This window comes from Piliocolobus tephrosceles, chromosome 20 (assembly GCF_002776525.5).
Source record: "Piliocolobus tephrosceles isolate RC106 chromosome 20, ASM277652v3, whole genome shotgun sequence".
In the NCBI taxonomy this organism is placed as follows: domain Eukaryota; kingdom Metazoa; phylum Chordata; class Mammalia; order Primates; family Cercopithecidae; genus Piliocolobus; species Piliocolobus tephrosceles.
The window spans coordinates 3736416-3755748 of NC_045453.1; the positions used below are offsets into that span (position 1 = coordinate 3736416).

General features: G+C 50.6%; 1 protein-coding gene across 2 annotated transcripts; it reads right to left on the reverse strand.

The window, feature by feature from the left end:
* Positions 1-331: 331 nt before the first annotated feature.
* TRIB3 (tribbles pseudokinase 3) lies at positions 332-18229 on the reverse strand. Of its 2 annotated transcripts, none has more exons than XM_023220371.2 (4): positions 17940-18229; positions 11415-11705; positions 6674-6966; positions 332-1692 (listed from the first exon to the last, which is right to left on the reverse strand). In XM_023220371.2, exons 2-4 carry the CDS (start codon positions 11703-11705, stop codon positions 1200-1202), a joined length of 1077 nt encoding a protein of 358 aa, XP_023076139.1. In that variant the 5' UTR covers positions 17940-18229; the 3' UTR covers positions 332-1199. The 2 variants fall into 2 exon arrangements, with proteins under 2 accessions (XP_023076139.1, XP_023076140.1); XM_023220372.1 differs by lacking the exon at positions 17940-18229 and adding an exon at positions 16352-16670.
* Positions 18230-19333: the final 1104 nt, after the last annotated feature.

Sequence of the window (19333 nt, forward strand, 5' to 3'; positions counted from 1 at the left end):
CCGGGGTCCCTGCCCACAGCTTTGGGAGTTGAATGGACCAGCACTGAAGCTCACCCTATCTGCTGACTTATTGCTTTCTGTGAAACATATTTCCATCTTGTTGAAGCCATTTTGACTCAGAAAGTACCCTAATAGAGACACTGCTGCTGCCAGAAGAAACAGAGGGAGTGCAGGAAGACCCGCTGGGCTCCAGGTAATGTGTTCTCACAAACCACTCAGCTCAGGTTGAGACAACTCTATAGCCTTTCACCACGGGGGTCAGTTTTGAAGGCAGGGAAAATTGGTAAGAGATGGTTGGAAAGGATGGAAGAAATCGCCTAGAAAAATAAAATTATTTCATAATTCTCCTTTATTAGGCACAGGTAAAAATACACACTCACAGTATCCAAAACCTAGAGTATGAACCTGGGATTGTGGACTCCAAGTGTCCCCAGAACAGTCCCACCTGGGACTGTCCAGGTGGCCACAGGACAGACCCTGCCTAATCCTGTCCCTCAACCTTGGTGCTCAGGTCAGAAGACCCATGGTTGACAGGCCTGAACCCTCATTCCAGAATGTTTTTGAGTTAGACAAGAACTAGCCTCATAGTTTGGATTCTTATCTCTGGCCCAAATCCCAGGCTTAGGCCTGGAAGGAGAATCTCTTAATCAAGAGGACAGAGATGCTGGGAATACGGGTCCCAGGGTGAGCTGGGCTTGGGTCCTGAGTTGCAGGGGAGAGGCCTGGAGCCTTTGGCACAGGGATACCTCCCTTTCTCTGAAAAGGTACAAGATACAAAGGCAGCTGGTTTGTTTGTGAAAGGGATTGTCCTTGGACAGAGGTGCCTGATCACCAGCATCAGTGGAGGTCAACACTGGTACAAAGTGTACCCAGTGTAGACAATGACCTATGGTCATGGGAAAGTGCTGTCAGCTCAAGAATGCCAGTTTGTCATCTCTGGGAGTAGGGAGTATCGTCCCCTTTGCTCACTGCTGTATTCTCAGCACCTAGAACAGGTCTTGGCACTTGATAAGCACCCAAGCAGGAATTGCATATGTGTGAAACAAAGCAGATATATACACAGCACACTCCACACAGGCTTCTGCCTTTCTCCCTTCTGGAAGGCACTGAAGGTTTGGCTCAGTTCAGAGGCAGGAGAAGGCTTGGAGCCACCCCAAACTCAATCCACTGTTGGCAGCCAAGCATGTAGTAGGGTGGCCCTAGCCATACAGAACCACTTCTCTGTCTCCCTCCTCTTCCCTGGCTTCGTCCGGCCCTGGTCCATCAGGGACCACCCGGTCAGCCTCCCAGAGATGGGATCTGGTTGGGGCTGAGGGGATGGGGTCCTCTTGCAACCAGGGGTGCAGGAGGATTCCTGTGGCTGTGAGCCGCTCAGCTGGCTCCCGACGAAGGAGGCAGCGCACCAGACAGCGGGCAGGGGCTGAGAGGCCTGCAGGCAAGGCATAGGCCCCGCGGCGGATCTTGCCAAAGAGCAGGACAGGCTCCGAGTCCTGGAAGGGGTAGTGGCCTGCCAGCATGGTGAAGAGCGCCACGCCCAGGCTCCAGACATCTGCTGCCTTGCCTGAGTATGATGCCCGTGAGCTGAGTATCTCAGGTCCCACGTAGGCTGGGCACGCATGCTTGTCCCACAGGGAATCATCCGGCCCAGTCAGCACACAGGCGTCCTCCAGGTTCTCCAGCACCAGCTTCTTCCTGGGACATGGGGAGACACAGAAGGGTCAGGTCCTACCCAGAACCCCCATGCCACCACCCCATACTGTCACCCTAGTGGTACCCACTTTCCAAGTGCCTGCTGGCCTTTGACAGTCCTGTGATGTCTGATCCTGTTAGACAGATAACCAAGCCCAGGCTCAGAGAGGTTAAGTCATTTAAGGCCACAGAGCAATTAAATGTAAACGAAAAATTCTGAAAGAAATATATTTTTCAACAGTCCCTTGGGGAGGGGGCTGATGGGGCTGAGAGGGTTAAGCCTCTTTTAAACCAGATACAAACTTAGGGTCCGGGCAGGTAATAAAATGAGAGAAACAGGAAGTGTGCCAGACATCTCAGCACAAGCCCTGCCTAAAAAGGGTAGCACTAACAACGCAGTCTAGGGTTTATCGAGTTTCTGCTGTGTTCCTGGCCCTTGGCCTAGCTCATTACCTGGCTTATCTCATTCTATCCACGCTACAACCTGCAAGGAGGACACCATTTTACAGCTCTAGAGCATTGGCCTGGGATGGGAACCCCAGCTGGCACATACCCAGAGCCAGTGCTGTGACCCACTCTTGTAGTTCCCAAGATGGCCCCACGTTCCCATTCTTTTCCCGAAGAGAAGCCAGGAATTGTATTTTAATGAAAAAGTCTCCATTTAAAAAATATTGGCAACCAGTTTCTATAAAAAATACAAACAGGTAAGCAGGGCAAAAAGAAAGTGTGTGTAAGGCTGGGCGCGGTGGCTCATGCCTGTAATCCTAGCACTTTGGGAGGTAGAGGCAGGGGGATAGCTTGAGTTCAGAAGTTCAAGACCAGCCTGGGCAACACGGTGAAAACTTATCTTTACAAAAAATATAAAAATTAGCAGGCATAATGATTCGCACCTGTAGTCCCAGCTACTTGGGAGGCTGAGGCAGGAGAATATCGCTTGAGCCCAAGAGGCGGAGGTTGCAGTGAGCCAAGATCACGCCACTGCACTCTGGCCTCGGCGACAGAGTCAGACCCTATCTCAAAAAGCAAAAAAAAAGTTTGTCCTGCCATTTGCAATTTTTACTTTAAACAACTCCCACGGAGCACTCTAAGATGACTTTAATAGTAATCATTCTATTACCACTGCTATTAGTTTCTTCTTTATGGCCCTACTTCCACTATTTCCTGGGTATCCAGTGGCATTTCACAAATACTGACCAATCCTATGAATCACAGTATTGGGGGACAAGGAGTGTCAGCATTATTAGCCCATTTTACAGATGAAGAAACAAAGACTCAAGCAGGTGAAGTCATTTGCTAAGGGCCAAAAAGCAGGTAAGAAGCAGAACCCAGGATTTAAACACAGGTCTATCTAACTCATGGTCCCTCTTCTGCCAATGACTCTCATGTGATTTTTCTTTTTTTTTTTTTTTTGAGATGGAGTCTCGCTTCGTCTGGCTGGAGTGCAGTGGTGCAATCTTGGCTCACTGCAAGCTCTGCCTCCCAGGTTCATGCCATTCTCCCGCCTCAGCCTCCAGAGTAGCTGGGACCACAGGCGCCTGCCACCACGCCCAGCTAATTTTTTTTTTTTTTGTATTTTTAGTAGAGACGGGGTTTCACCGTGTTAGCCAGGATGGTCTCCATCTCCTGACCTCGTGATCTGCCCGCCTTGGCCTCCCAAAGTGTTGGGATTACAGGCATGAGCCACCACGCCTGGCCCCTTCTTTTTTTTCTTTAGAGACAGAGTCTCACTCTGTCACCCAGGCTGTAGTGCAGTGGTGCAATCCTAGCTCACTGCAGCCTGGAACTTCTGGGCTCAAGCGATCCTCCTGCCTCAGCCTCCCAAGTAACTGGGATCACAGGTGTGCATCACCACACCTGGCGAATTTTTCTAAATTTTTTTGTACAGATGGGGTCTTGCTATGTTGCCTAGGCTGGCCTCGAACTCCTGGGTTCAAGCAATCCTCCTACTTTGGCCTCGCGAAGCACTGGAATTACAGGTGTGAGCCATCAAGTAACTTCTTGAAAAGAGCAGGAAGCACGCTCTCTCCTCCAGTAGGTCTGGGGTAGTTGTATCTCACCTAAGCTTAAAATGTGTTTGAAGTTATGTACTAGCTTAAAAATAATTATAAATTTTACTTCTTTAAAAAAGGCATGCTTATTTTAATATAAAATGTAGAAGGAAACATTAACAGCAAATCAGCCTTAGGGGCCAGGCGCAGTGGCCCATGGCTATAATCCCAGCACTTTGGGAGGCCGAGGCAGGTGGATCACTTGAGGAGTTGGAGACCAGCCTGGCCAACATGGCAAAACCCCATTTCTACTAAAAATACAAAAATTAGCCAAGCGTGGTAGTGTGCGCCTGTAATCCCAGCTACTCAAGAGGCTGAGGCACGAGAATCACTTGAACCCAGGAGGTGGAGGTTGCAGTGAGCCGAGATCATGCCACTGCACTCCAGCCTGGGCAACAGAGCGAGACTCTGTCTCAGAAAAAAGAAAATAAAAGAAAAAGAAAATCAGACTTAGGCAAACACACAATAATAACTGCTATAGGCATTATAGATAGATGGCTGCTAAAATTAGTGGGTGAAAGTTGAGGAAAAACAGGATATTTATATGCTTAGCGTACCTCCCCACAAGGTATCTGCCAATTACAAAGGGTAAATTAGGAACTTTACAGTAGAGAAAGCTGGCAGGTCCTACTCTAACCAAGTGATCAAGGTTACAACACAGTGATGACTATCAACTCAAGCATCTCCTGATACAATGTGGAGAGGGGCCTATCGATTCTCTGTTGTTCTTGCCAAAAATATATAACTGCAGTCTAACTATGAGAAAACATCAATCAAATCCAAATTGAGGGACATACAAAGTAACTGATCAGTACTCTTCAAAAATCTCAAAGTTATGGCTGGGAGCATTGGCTCACGCCTATAATCCCAGCATTTTGGGAGGCCGAGGCAGGCAGAGTGCTTGAGCTCAGGAGTCCAAGACCAGCCCAGGCAACATAGCAAGACCCCATCTCAATTAGCCAGGTGGGGTGGCACACACCTGTAGAACTAGCTACTCAGGAGGCTGAGGTGGGAGTATCACTTGAGCCCAGGAGATCGAGGCTGCAGTGAGCTGTGATCACACCACTGCACTCCAGCCTGGGTAACAGAGTGAGACCCTGTTTCAAAAAAAAAAGTGTCAAGGTCACGGGTCGTCAAAGATAGGCAAAGACTGAGGAACTGTCTCAGATTGGAAGAGACCAAGGAAACGACTGATGACTAAATTAGGATCCTCACTGGATCCTGCACAGCAACGGGTGTTAGTGGGAAACTCAGGAAGTTGGAATAAATCTGTGGCTTAGTTAATAGTACTCTACCAAGGTTGATTTCTTAGTTTGGGTAATTGTACCATAGCTATGTCAGGTGTTAACATTGGAGGACACTGGTTAAAGGATATATAGAAACTCTTTGAACTATTTTTGTAGGTTTTCTAAAAGTCTAAAATTATTTCAAGATAAAAAGTTTTTAAAAATGCAATGGGGTCACACTCCTTTCTCCACAGAAAACTCCTGCGTAACTGGCAGCTTAGTGCTCTCCCTGACACATCTTGACTGCCCCCAGGAGTCTGGAGAGGAAACAGGAGGTGAGTCTCTCTGCCCTTCTCCCCAGAATTATCTTTTAAAATTTTTTCTTAGCATCTAGGTCAGGTACAGTAGCTCACACCTGTAATCCCAGCACTTTGGGAGGCTGAGGCAGGCCAAGGTCAAGAGTTCACCCAAGGTCAAGAGTTCGAGACCAGCTTGGCCAACATGGCAAAACCCCGTTTCTACTAAACAGAGAAAAAAATTAGCTGGGCATGGTGGCACATGCCTGTAGTCCCAGCTATTCGGGAGGCTGAGGCAGGAGTATCACTTGAACCTGGGCAGCAGAGGTTGCAGTGAGCCAAGATCGCACCATTGCATTCCAGCCTGGGCGACAGAGTGAGATTCTGTCTCAATTAAAAAAAAAAAAAAAAAAAGAAAATTCTTAGCATCCCAACCTAGAGAAGGAAGATTATCTTTTAACCAAAAAGTGCTAATTCTCAGTTTCACAGAAAAAGTGCCCGTGTGGGGAACCTCAGACCCTGTTTTGGCTGTGGTCTTGGAATCCTGAAAACACCCTAACAATCCAGCCCTTTTCCCTACCAATGGAGAAACTGAGGCTCGGAGACACTGGGTCACCCAAAGTCAGCTGGTAAGCCCAGCCAGGCCCCCTGCCTCTCAAGCTCAGATTGAATTAAGACCCAGGCTCTGGAGTCAGATCTGGGTTCAAATCCCAGCTCTACTATTTATTTTGCTGTGGGATCTTGGGCAAGTCACTTGAGTTCTCTGGGCCTCAGTTTCCTTAATCATATGGGAATAATAATAGCACCTGCCTCATGTTTGTAAGGATGGAAGACCTCACTAGATAAAGTGGCGATGCTTTCATCACTGTCAGCTGCTATGACTTTCACGTCTCAGTGCTCCATCCCAGCCTTCCAAAGGGGCTCCCAAGAGGACTGAGTCAACTCTTTTTTTTTGTTTTTGTTTTTGTTTTTTTGAGATGGCATCTCACTCTGTTGCCCAGGATGGAGTGCAGTGGCATGATCTTGGCTCACTGCAACATCTGTCTCCCAGGTTCAAGCAATGCTCCTGCCTCAGCCCTCCAAGTAGCTAGGATTACAGGTGTGCACCACCACACTTGGCTAAGTTTTGTATTTTTAGTAGAGACGGACTTTCACCATGTTTGCCAGGCTGGTCTTGAGCTCCTGACTTCAAGTGATCCACCCACCTCGGCCTCCCAAAGTGCTGGGATTAAAGACATGAGCCACTGCACCTGGCCTGAGTCAACTCTTCTCAGGGAACTAGACAGGGGCTGCTAGTTACTCCAGCCTCTCCACTTCTTGCCTAAGTTACTTTGCCTTCCTGGGCCTCAGTTTCTCTCCATCATGGCCCACCCCCTGGGTGTGTCTGTGGCTGGGTCTCTGCAACCACACTCACCTCTCACGGTCAGTGAAGACAAAGCGACACAGCTTGAGATCACGCAGGACCAGACCGTGCTGGTGACAGTGTGCCAGGGCGGTGGCCATCTGGCGGAAGAGCGCAGCAGCCTCAGGCTCAGGGATGCGGCGGCAGCTTCGCACCAGGCTGTGCATGTCCCCGTGGGTCCGAGTGAAAAAGGCATAGAGGAGCTGGGTACCAGCCAGGACCTCAGTGGGCTGAGCCACATGCTTGTGCGGGGGCAGCCGTGCGTAGGGCTCCAGCACGGCCAGGGCCTCGTGGATGGGGTACACCTGTGGGCAGAGACTGGTGTGAGCACAGCTGGGGACTCCCGGGAGCTGAGGCTGGCATTGCAAACAGTCACAGCTGACCTAGCTGTGCTACCGTGTGCTATGCATTGCACTAAGCGCTTCACTTCCCAAGTCCTTCAGCCCTGACCCCACCCTGTAAGTAGGATGACTCACTCCATTTTACAGTTAAGGAAGCTGAGAGGCCACACAGCCAGCAAGCAGCGCAACTGGGATTTGAACCTATGCACTCCATTGTCTGTGCTTTTTTGTTTTTTGAGACGGAGTCTGGCTCTGTCACCCAGGCTGGAGCGCAGTGGCGCAATCTCAGCTCACTGCAAACTCCGCCTCCAGGATTCAAGTGATTCTCCTGCTTCAGCCTCCCGTGTAGCTGGGATTATAGGCGTGTGCCACCGCACCCAGCTAATTTTCGTATTTTTAGTAGAGATGGGGTTTCACCATGTTGGCTAAGCTGGTCTCAAACTCCTGACCTCAGGTGATCCTCCCGCCTCAGCCTTCCAAAAGGCTGGGATTACAGGTGTGAGTCACCTCACCCGGCCTTTTGTCTGTGCTCTTAACTGCTATGCTATATGGCCTCAAACATCAGATAAATGAAAAGTAACAGGTCACCCAAACAGAAAAATAACCCTCAAAGCAGGAGGAATCCAGAAGGGCAGATGATGCAGAAGGCACCTGATGCTCATCACCATCACAGCTCCTGTCTTCTAGGCTTGACTGTCCACCCACTCTTTCACTCACTCAGTATGCTGGCCCTGGGCCTGTGTGGGCCAGCCACATGTCCAGCTGGACTGACAGCCATGGGCTCTGCTCTCCGGTGCCCACTGGGAGGCCATGCAAACATGCCCAGAAACTAAATATTGACAAATGCTGATAAGCATTGCAAAGGAACCAAGAAAGATGCTGGAATAGAGGTGGCTTTTTTTGTTTGTTTTTTTTGTTTTTTGAGACGGAGTTTCGCTCTTGTTGCCCAGGCTGGAGTGCAGTGGTATGATCTCAGCTCACTGCAACCTCCGCCTCCCGGGTTCAAGAGATTCTCCTGCCTCAGCCTCCCGAGTAGCTGGGATTACAGGCACCCACCACCATGCCTGGCTAATTTTTTGTATTTTTAATAGAGACAGGGTTTTACCATGTTGGCCAGATAGTCTCGAACTCCTGACTTCAGATGATCTGCCTGCCTCGGCCTGAGCTGGCGTGAGCCATTGTGCCTGGCCTGGAATAGATTATTTTGGAAGGGGGCACCCGTTTTAGAAAATATAGCTCAGAGGCCGGGCACAGTGGCTCACGCCTGTAATCCCAGCACTTTGGGAGGCCGAGGCGGGCGGATCATGAGGTCAGGAGATCGAGACCATCCTGGCTAACATGGTGAAACCCCATCTCTACTAAAAATACAAAAAATTAGCCAGGCGTGGTGGCGGGCACCTGTAGTCCCAGCTACTTGGGAGGCTGAGGCAGGAGAATGGTGTGAACCCGGGAGATGGAGCTTGCAGTGAGCCAAGATTGCGCCATTGCACTCCAGCCTGGGTGACACAGCGAGACTCCATCTCAAAAAAAAAAAAGAAAGAAAGAAAGTATGGTTCAGGAGGGACTGTGGGAAAGTGATCTGAATGATTCAGAGATGCTCATGGAATAAGCTTTCTGAGTAGGGGCACAGACAGTGCAAAGGCCCTGAGGCCGGAAACAGCTTGGCCTGCTCTAGAAACCCAACAAAAAATCAGTGTAGCCAGAAAGGGATGGGGAGGGAAAAAGGACATGTGATGAGGGTGGCGAGCTTGATGGGAAATGTGCTAGGCGTCTGTGGGCATTACAGCAAAACTTCACCCTAGCCCTGAAAGGTATGTCCCATTTTACCAATGATAAGACTGGTTTCAGAAAAGGAAGGTGACTTACTAGAAGCCAGGTAGCTAATTGGTGGCAGAACAAGTATACTCACTTTGGTTTGTCTGACTTTAAATCCTTTGCATGTTATGTTGACTATGCCACAAAGAAAAATAAATAAGACACATACATATTTAATCTATGATAAAAAAAAAGTTAAAGTACCTGACTTTAAAAACCAGTTGGGGCTGGGCGTGGTGGCTCACGCCTGTAATCGCAGCTATTTGGAAGGCTGAGGCAGGAGAATCACTTGAACCTGGGAGGTGGAGGTTGCAGTGAGCCAAGATCATGCCATTGCACTCCAGCGACAGAGTGAGACTCCATCTCAAAAACACATCAACAAAAACAAGTTGGGGTGACATGGGGGAAATAACCCCAAAACAGAGATGATGATTATTTTTAGTTGCGGCGAGCCCATTCCCGCTCCCGTGCACTCGCACTTACTGCCTGGATGCTCTTCCACTAGACCCGCAAGGCTGACTCCTTCCATTTGTTCAAGTCACTGCTCACATGTCACCCCTCAGAGAGGTCTTCCTGGACCTCCCTTGCTAAAATCACCTACCCTCCTGCCCTCCTTGTGCTCTGATCTCTCGGTTCCCAGCTTTATTTTTCTCCATAGTGCTTGTGATTACCTGACACATTTTATTTATTTATTTATCTTTTGAGACGGAGTCATGCTCTGTCGCCCAGACTGGAGTGCGGTGGTGACCTAGGCTCACTGCGACCTCCGCCTCCCAGGTTCAAGTGATTCTCCTGCCTCAGCCTTACAAGTAGCTGTGATTACAGGCACTTGCCACCATGCCTGGCTAATTTTTGCATTTTTAGTAGCGATGGGGTTTCACCATATTGGCCAGGCTGGTCTTGACCTCTGGACCTCGTGATCCACCTGCCTCAGCCTCCCAAAGTGCTGGGATTACAGGCGTGAACCACCGCACCCAGTCACCTGACACATATTTAACTTACTCACTTGTTTATTGTCTGTATCTCCCACTAGAATGTCAGCTTGATGAGAACAGAACTTTGTTTTTTAACCACAGCATGGTACATGGCAAATACAGGTGCTCAATGAAATTGTGTTGAATTAATGAATAAGGTGATGATTTACAAAGACAGGATTTTGATCTTTCTACACACTGACCAGAAAAGCTGAGGAAGTGTGGAAATGACTGTTCAGCACCCGTGGTGCACACTGGCATAGGGGTGAGTATGTTCCAGTGGATTTTCCCAAATGTTTCTGGAGAATCGGGGCCCTGTGAACGCAGGACGCTTCTGTCCTGAGCCTGCTTGGGTTATTCCTCTCATCATGGACTCACTCCCCAAGGAGAATGGAAAAGAACCTGTGGTGCTGCAGGAGGGGGACCCAGAGTTCTGGGCTCCTTAGGGCACCTGGTAAGAGCACTGGAGATCTGTGCACAAGAGCCCAGATGAAGCTAGGAGCTGGACCCTGTCTAGAGGATCTACCCCGCTGCTCACTGCATCTCCATCAACAGAGCAAAGCTCTGCTGCTGCTCCCAGGAGGAGCAGGCTTAAGTCCTTCCACCTCTCTGTGCATTCCCAAGGGACCCAGGCCCCCGCTACTCTCCCTTGGGTGTCCAGGTCCCCCTTATCTTCCTTATGCTTGCCTGTCAGGGCAGCCTGCCCTGATTGTGTCTGAAACGCTTATCCTAGCACAGGCACAGGACTCTCTGGGCTCAGCCTCCTGGGCCCAATCCCAGCTCTGATACCACCTGGCTCTGTCATGTGGCAAGTAACCATGGCTTTCTGGGTCTCAATGTCCTCTATCTGTAAAATGGGCACAATGATAGTAACCACCTCATTCGTTGTGTGAAGATTAAGAGATTGTGCACACTAAACAATCAACATAGAACCTGGTACACAGTGAATACCTATTGTTACACTTTTTATTCTCATCTCTGTCCTCTTGGACTGTCACTTGCCAGTGTCCTGCATGGGCTGACCCTCAGGGGCCTTGATCCTGTCCATTTCCTGGTTTCGGCCAGGAATCTTCAGACTTTTCTACCCCTTACCTTACCCCAGGAGCCAGGCCCAGTGCTATGCGACTTCACGCATGGCCCTTCCCCTGCCTTCATCTCAGTCTTCCTATCGTAAAATGGCCACGGGTTAGGCTCGATCACCTCCGGGGTCCCAGGAGTTTTGATGTCTACCATGCCCTACCCTTCTCTTGTGCAAACATCTTCAGTAGCTCTGCACAGCCCAGTGGAGGCCCCTTGTTAACACCTTCATGACCAGCTGCTGCCAACCCTCATCTCCTGCCCCTTTCTGCACACCCTCTCCACTCTGGCCACAGATAAGTCCTCTTCATTCTCTAAAGTACTATCCCCTCACTTTTCTAGGCCTTTGAACAGCTGTTCCCCCTGCCTGCAACTCCCATCTCCCACTTCTATCTGGTATCAGTCCAGCAGGGGCTCACTGGATGCTTCCCCACTAAACACAAGAATGAATGAACCTAAGGACCCCTCTGCACCCTGGCAATCCTTTGGAGGCCTCCTTTCCAGGCCTCCTGTGATGCTGGGGGACAGTGGCCCATGGGCACATACCTTGCAGGTATATTCAGTGCCGGTAGGGCAGTGCAGGGCCCGGTAGGCCCGCCCGCCCTCCTCGGGCTCCAGGAGGACATAGGGCCCAAGACGGGAGGCAGTGGCCACAGCAGTTGCACGATCTGGAGCAGCAGGTGGGCTCAGGGGCAACAGGCAAGGGGGCAGCCTGGGCTGGGGCCCACGTCGAGCTCGTTTCTGGACGGGATGCTCGGTGTCTAAGTTGTCATCCAACTCCAACTGCTTCTTCCTGGACAGGGAATCTGCAGGAGTAGCCAGAGGGGTGGCTTGCATCTAGCAAAAAGGGGAGAAAAGCAGTAAAGTGAGACTGCTTGGTGACCCTCCTTTCCCCTGCTGTATCCTCCCACATACATGGCCCAACATTTGTAGGGGGTGATCTGGCAGTGTGTGTTAAAATGACAAAGTCACATACCCTTAACTGGGTGACCCACCTCTGGGAATTTATCCTCCAGTTAAACTTCTTACCAAAAAATTAAATATAGTAAAGGCTGTTCATCAGAGCCTTGTGTCCAATAGCAAAAGCAGGAAATATCCCAAATGTCAGGCAGTAGAAAGCTAGTTAAAACTTCATGGTACAGCCATGTAGCAGAATACCTACACGGCCCTGAAAAAGGACAAGGAAGCTCTCTATATATTGATGTTCACTGATCTCCAAGATGTATTAAGAAAGACAAACACAGAATTATGTATTATAGAATACTTTTATGGTGGGTTTTTTTTTTCCCCCCCAAGAGATGTTGTTGGCCAGGCTGGTCTCAAACTCATGGCCTCAAGTGAACCTCCCACCTCAGCTTCCTAAGTAGCCGGGACTCTAGGAGTGAACCACCACACCTGGCTATGCATTTATGTTAAAAAAAGAATATATATAAATATGTTATATTATGTATATATGTATATATATTTTTGAATATATATAATCTCTGTCTCTGGAAGGATGCACAAGATTAGGAGGAGACTCTTACTATCGCAGTTCACTTGCAGCCTTGACCTCAGCGTTCGGGTGATCCTCCCACCTCAGCCTCCCAAGTAGCTGGGAATACAGGTATGCACTATAATGCCTGGCTAATTTTTTTATTCTTTGTAGAGACGGGGTCTCCCTATGCTGCCCAGATTGGTCTCACCTGAGCTCAAGCAATCCTCCTGCCTCAGTCTCCCAAAGTGTTAGGATTACAGATGTGAGTCACCATGTTTGGCCGACTTTTATAGTTTTGAATTTGAGCCACGTAAATGTATTTCCTGGCTAGGCGCAGTGGCTCACGCCTGTAACCCCAACACTTTGGGAGGCCGAGGTGGGCGGATCTTGAGGCTGGGAGTTCAAGACCAGCCTGGCCAACATGGTGAAACCCTGTCTCTACTAAAAAATACAAAAATTAGGCCGAGTGCAGTGGTTTATGCCTGTAATCCCAGGTAGCAGCACGTGACCAAGGCAACGCCAAAGTACAGCCCACCGCAGCACTTTGGGAGGCCGAGGCAGTGGTCAGGAGTTCGAGACCAACCTGCAAACATGGTGAAACCCCATCTCTACTAAAAATGCAAAAATTAGCCAGGCGTGGTGGTGTGGGCCTGTAATCCCAGCTACTTGGGAGGCTGAGACAGGAGAATCACTTGAACCTGGGAGGTGGAGGTTGCAGTGAGCTGAGATCGCACCATTGCCTGGTGCACTCCAGCCTGGCCGACAGAGCAAGACTCCGTCACGGGGGAAAAAAAATTAGCCGGGTGTGCTGACGCGCACCTGTAATCCCAGCTACTGGGAAGGCTGAGGCAGGAGAATCGCTTGAACCCAGGAGGCAGAGGTTGCAGTGAGCCGAAATTGTGCCACTACACTCCAGCCTGGGTGATAGAGTAAGACTCTGTCTCAAAAAAAAAAAGTATTTCCTAATCAGAAATTTACATTTAAGAAAATAAATACCTGCTTGAAAACCCTGCTTGTTTGTAAAAATTAAAGTAAAGAAGATCAACTAATCTCATAATCCATGGCTCTAGTACATTCACAGATGAGAGAGATGATCTTGTTCACTCACTTAACACTGGGTGCTAGGGAAGAGAAGTGGGTTAGACAGCATTCTTGCCCTCAGGATCTTCCAGTCAATTTGGAGGGCAGATGAGTAATCATAAAATCATGTCCAAGACTAGGTGCAGTGGCCCACACCTGTAATCCTAGCACTTTGGAAGGCCATGGTGGGAAGACTGCTTGAACCCAAAAATTCAACACCAGCTTGGGCAACATAGTGAGACCCTGTCTCTATCAAAAAAAATTTTTTTAATTAGCTGGGTGTGGTGGTGGATGCCTGTAGTCCCAGCTACTTGGGAGGCTGAGGTGGTAAGATTGCTTGAGCCTGGGAGGTTGAGGCTGCAGTGAACCATGTTTGTGCCACTGCACTCCAGCCTGGGTGACAGAGTGAGACTCTGTCTCAAAAAAAAAAAAAAAAAAAAAAAAAAATCACGTACAGTGTGATCAGCCCTATTATACAGAGAAGCACAGGCCTCTAGGAACCCAGAGAGGCCTCTCTCCTGGGCTGGTGGGTCAAAAGAGGACTTCCTAGAAGAGGTGATATCTACACTGAGACCTGAAAGTGAGGCAGAGTTAGCCAGGTGACATGGAGAGTCATATTGCGGTTCAGTGTTTCTCCAACTTGAGCAAGCATTGAGATCACCTGGAGGCCTGTTTCCACATACATTGCTGGGCCCTACTCCCAAAGTAGCTCATTCAGAAGGTCTGAATCTGCATTTCCATCCAGTTCCCAGGTGAAGTTGATGCCACAGTCCAGTAACCCCTGTTCTGGGGTGATGGAAGAGGCAAAAGAACGTGCTGCATGTTCCCCAACAACATGTTGGAGAATGAGTGTGACTGCAAAACAAAAAGTGAAAAGTTAAAAAAGAAAAAAATAGGCAGGGTGCGGTGGCTCACGCCTGTAATCCCAGGACTTTGGGAGGCCGAGGCAGGCGGATCACAAGGTCAAGAGATAGAGACCATCTTGGCCAACATGGTGAAACCCCATCTCTACTAAAAATACAAAAATTAGCTGGGCATGGTGGCGCGTGCCTATAATCCCAGCTACTCAGGAGGCTGAGGCAGGAGAATCACTTGAGCCCGGGAGGCAGAAGTTGTAGTGAGCAGAGATCTCGCCACAGCACTCCAGCCTGGTGACAGAGCAAGACTGTTCCAAAAAAAGAAAAAAAAAAGAAAAGAAAGACACGTCAATTTCATTTTAGCTATTAAGTGGCTGCTTCTATATTACAGCTGAGCCTAATCCTAATTAACACACAATAGGATTTGGAATTATCCAAAGGCAGTGGGGAGCCACTGAAGGATTTTCAGCAGGGGAACATCATGCCTTTAGGGTGGATTTGAAAGTACTAGACAGGCAGTGAGACTAGCTAGGAGTTCTGCACAAGCAGGAGTCCAGGCAGGAAAAGGTGACCTGGACTAGGGGGGTTACTAGATGGAGACACGAAGTTAAAGGCTCATAGGAAGAGGATCAAGAGGACTCAGTGGCAGACTGGATGGACTGGACTGATTGGATATGGGGGTTGACGGAGAGGGTGGAATTGAGGTAAGGTCCAGCTTTTGGCTCCTGCAATGAGAAGAGATGATGGCTACATGTCCTGAGCTGGGGGAGAAGCCCTTATGTTGGGGACTATGGAAGAAAAATTTTAAGTTTAATTTCAGACCTGTTATGTCCTGGCAGTATTATGAAAGGTGGGTTTATTCTGTGGAATAGTGGCAGTGCACCCACTAACAATGAAGACAGTGCTAGTGGGGGAATAAAAGGTGCAACCTTCGAGGAGTGCATTTTGACAATATCAAAATGAAAAACAGGCTGGGTGCAGTGCTTCATGCCTGTAATCCCAGCACTTTGGGAGGCTGAGGCAGGAAGATCACTTGAGCCCAGGAGTTCAAGACTAGCCTAGGCAACATAGCGAGACTCTGTCCCTAAGAAAAAAAAAAATTATCTGGTCATAATGGCACACACCTGTAGTCCCAGCCATGCAGGAAGTTGAAGTAGGGGAATCACTTGACCCCAGAAGGCAAAGGCTTCAGTGATGCCATGGTCAGGCACTCTAGCCTGGGTGACAAAGTGAGAATGTCTCAAAAAAACAAACAAACCAAAAAATGAAAAGTGTGTGAGTTTTGATTCAGCAATTAATCCCATTGCTAGAATTTATCCTGTAGAGGTGTGTGTGTGTAAGCATGCAAATATAAAGTTATCCTGCAGCCCTTGTGACAAAAATAATTTGCTGTCTATCATTACAGGGCTGGTTACATAAATTATACTTCATCCACACAATGGAAAAATTTGCAGCCATTTAAAAGGTTGAGGATGCTGTTTATAGCCTAATTGAAAGGATCTCCAGAGTGAACTGTTAAGTGAAAAGAAAGCCACCATCCACGCAGCTGTGTGACTGTGTGTGGGGTGGCTGAAGGAGAGGGCAGTAGGGCATGTCAGGGCAGGAAGGTTCTCTCTAGAACCCATCTGCCCACCCACTTAAACTCCATTCAAAGGATGTGCATGCCCAGGTCTGAGCACTGGTGCGAGAGGGACCTCAGCCTGGTTAAAGACCTTCCCAACAGTTCAAGGCAGGATGAACAGGGAAACATGAGTCAGTTACCAGACAGAGGCCCACCTCTCCAAGTAGGCGGCTCCCAAATGGAAGAGCTGCCTTGGAAGGGAAGGCCTCCCCACATGAGTGAAAGGTCATGACTTTGGCTTGGTAAGAATGCAGTAAGGAGTGGCTTAGTCAGATATTCCTGGGTTCTAATCCTGTCTCAGACCCTTTCTAGCTGGGGGGTACCCCTGGTCAAGTTCCTCAAGCTTTCTGAGCCTCAGTTCCTGTAAAGTGGGAACAGCATGCAAAGTTTACAGGTTTTTAGTGATGATGAAATGAAAAAACAAATGAAGCATGTAGAGCTTATGGACCTGTTGCAGGGTAGGTGTCAGGAAATGGTCACTATTAGCACTCATCCTGTTGTTCTTCACAGCAAGATGCTTAAGTACCATCCTTGGGAGTCTTAGAAAGCTCCCCAGGTTCGAGGCTGGGATGACACTCCTTAGGTCTCAAGGCTGTTCTGAGTCCTGCAGGATGCTACCTGGCCCTGTGCAGCAGGAGACTGCCTGGAGTCCCTCTGGCCTGTGCCACATCAGTACTCCAGGCTGCCTTGGCCCCAGTCATCCCTCAGAGCCTGTTGGGGCCTGGGATGAGCTCCACCCAGATGGGGACAGATGGGGTAACTGAGTCTATAAATCTTGGGCAAGGCATTTTGCAGACCACACTGCAGAATAGAATCTGTGCTGTGGAATGAAAGCAGCCCTTAATATCTACCTCTTGCTGTTCCCTGCCATACTCGGGACCCAGGGAAATGAGGGCGGGTTACATCAAGCGCGCGCGCGCGCACACACACACATACATACACACACCCAGGGTTGACAGGTGTACACACAACCCTGAGACACTGTGTCTAAGCCAGCCAGTGACAACACATCCAGGGCAGACAGACATTAAGTGACACACCCACACCCTTGCCCTCCACGGGTAAGCGTTAGCGCGCGCACACACACACACACACACACGCAGCCCTCCCAGCTATCACACCCATGGTCTACACAAGCAAAGCAGGCCCCACCCCGCCCCGCCCCCCGCAGCCAGGCCCCTTCAGTGGGAGCGAAAGCGAAAGGCGGCGGTGTCCCAGTCAGAAGTTTCAGCGGAAATTGAAGGGCAGCCCTGGGACAGGAGGGGGTGAGGCAGAGGGAAAGAGGGGGCTGTCGTCCCCCGCCCTCCCTGGTCTGCAGGCACAGCACACACCGCAAACACACGCGCACCTTCCACCTGCAAACCCGGAGCCACGCAGCTGGGAGAACCAGCGGCGCTGCCCGGCCGGGGATCCAACGCTGCGCCTTCGCTCCCACTCGCTCGGCTCCCGCACCACTCGCTCGGTTCGCGGCCCGCTCCCAGAGCACCCCAGCCCTGTCCCGGCCGTGTCCTCTGCACCACCAACCCCTGCCACCAAGTGCCCAGCCCTCCAGACAGTTCTCACCATCCCCGGAGACACAGGTCCTCGGGAACCCCCTCACCCATAACTCTCCCCTACGGGTTCACGAGGACCCCCGCAGATCCCCCGCAGATCCTCCGACACCCCCACAAAGAGTCTTCCAGTGCCTCCCACAAGCCCCTCACCTCACCACACGACTCCCCTGTCCCACACTCAGGCAAAACAGACCCTCGCACACCCTCCTCTAGGGGTGACAGCCGGACACCTCTGTCCCTGGCTTTCCCAGCCCAACTCCGGCGAGCCCACGCCCTGCGGGGCCGCGTCACCTGAAGCCCGGGGGGAGCACTAGGCCCAGGGTGTCCCCCGACGGCAGGGTCTGTTAAAAGGTGTGTGTGTGTGTGCGCGCGCGCGCGCGTGTAACACGCAGACGCCCAGCGCCTCCCGGCGCCCCTTCCCCGGCCGCCCGCTCCAACCCCCCAGGCTCCGGGCGAGTCCACAGTCCGCACCCCGCCAAGTACCTTGTCCTGCCGTCCCGCGTGGGTCCTGGCGCCGCCGGTGCTCAGAGCCTCCAGGACACCAGCAGGTGGGCCGGCCCGCTCCGCTGCTGCCGAGCTCGGGATCCCGGTCCAGCTCCAGCCCGGCCCGGTCCTAGCAGCGGACGTGTGCGGACCTGCCCCCACTTCCGCCGCGAGTCTCGTGCGCGCCCGTCTCCTGGCCTGGGTGATGTAAACCTGAGCTAATCAGCCGCCGTCTGATGCCCTCAGGCCCAGGATTGCACCATCACGCGCGCCCCGCCTCTCCGGGTCGCCGCCAGGGCGCGCTCCGCCAGGGCCTCTCTCCTTCTCCGCATCCGCTGCACCCGGGGACCCCGCCCTCGCTGGCCCACTAGGGGTGTCTGGTCTCAGTGCAGACACTAGCCACGGACTCTCCCTATCACCTTGGAAAAACACATTTGCTTTTCTGAGCCTTACTTTTCCCACCTATGAAATGGGAAGAACATTCCTCCTTCTCGGGATGGTGCTCAAAAGAGCAAACAGTGACTGTTGTCCGGGTGCTTCCCCTTTTGTGAAGCACATTCCCAGCACCGCCTTATAAAACCTTTAGGAGAAGTGGACATCTGGCGATCTCCATTCTCCCCCTTCTACTGAGAGCCAGCCTGAGGCCCAGCTATAGGCAAGTGGTCCAGAAGCTTCAGGAAGGCCTATGGACCTAAGAGCTGACTCTGGGCTCAAAAGAACCACTGTGGCACCCTGGGGAGGCCTAAGGTCTGGTGAGCTTCCCCGCGTTCCTTTGCTAGAGGCAGCGCGGTGTAGTGGCGAAGAGCCCCTAGAGCCAGCTGGCCTAAGAATGCACTCCACCTCCCCTCCAACCCACAGTGCTACCCCAGAAAAGCTACCTAAAACCCTGCCTCAATTTCCTTTTCCCTAAAATGGGCTCATTATTGCACTCACTTCATAAAGTTATTGTGAGGATTAAATAATGTAATATGTGTAAGATGCTTAGAACAGTGTGCGGCACATCGCAGATGCTCAATGGAGTGTAGACAATGGAGACAGAGAGGAAAAGAGGCCTTTAATATCCTTGCACCCTAGGCCTGGGAGGGCTTGGTGCTACTTCCTTTGGGGTGAAACACCCCTCTGTGTCCCAGGGGTCCAGCACCTTTCTTAGAAATCCCTTTTGATCTGAATTCACCAGTGTCAAAAAATAACTCCTCAGCTGGGCGAGCTGGCTCATGTCTGTAATCCTAGCACTTTGAGAGGCCAAGACGGGAGGATTGCTTGAGGCCAGGAGTTTAAGAACAGCCTGGGCGACATAGTAAGTCCCTGTCTTTACAAAGAGAAAAAAACAGTGGGCATGGTGGTGCGAGCTTGCGGTCCCAGCTACTTGGTAAGCTGAGGTAGCAGGATCACTT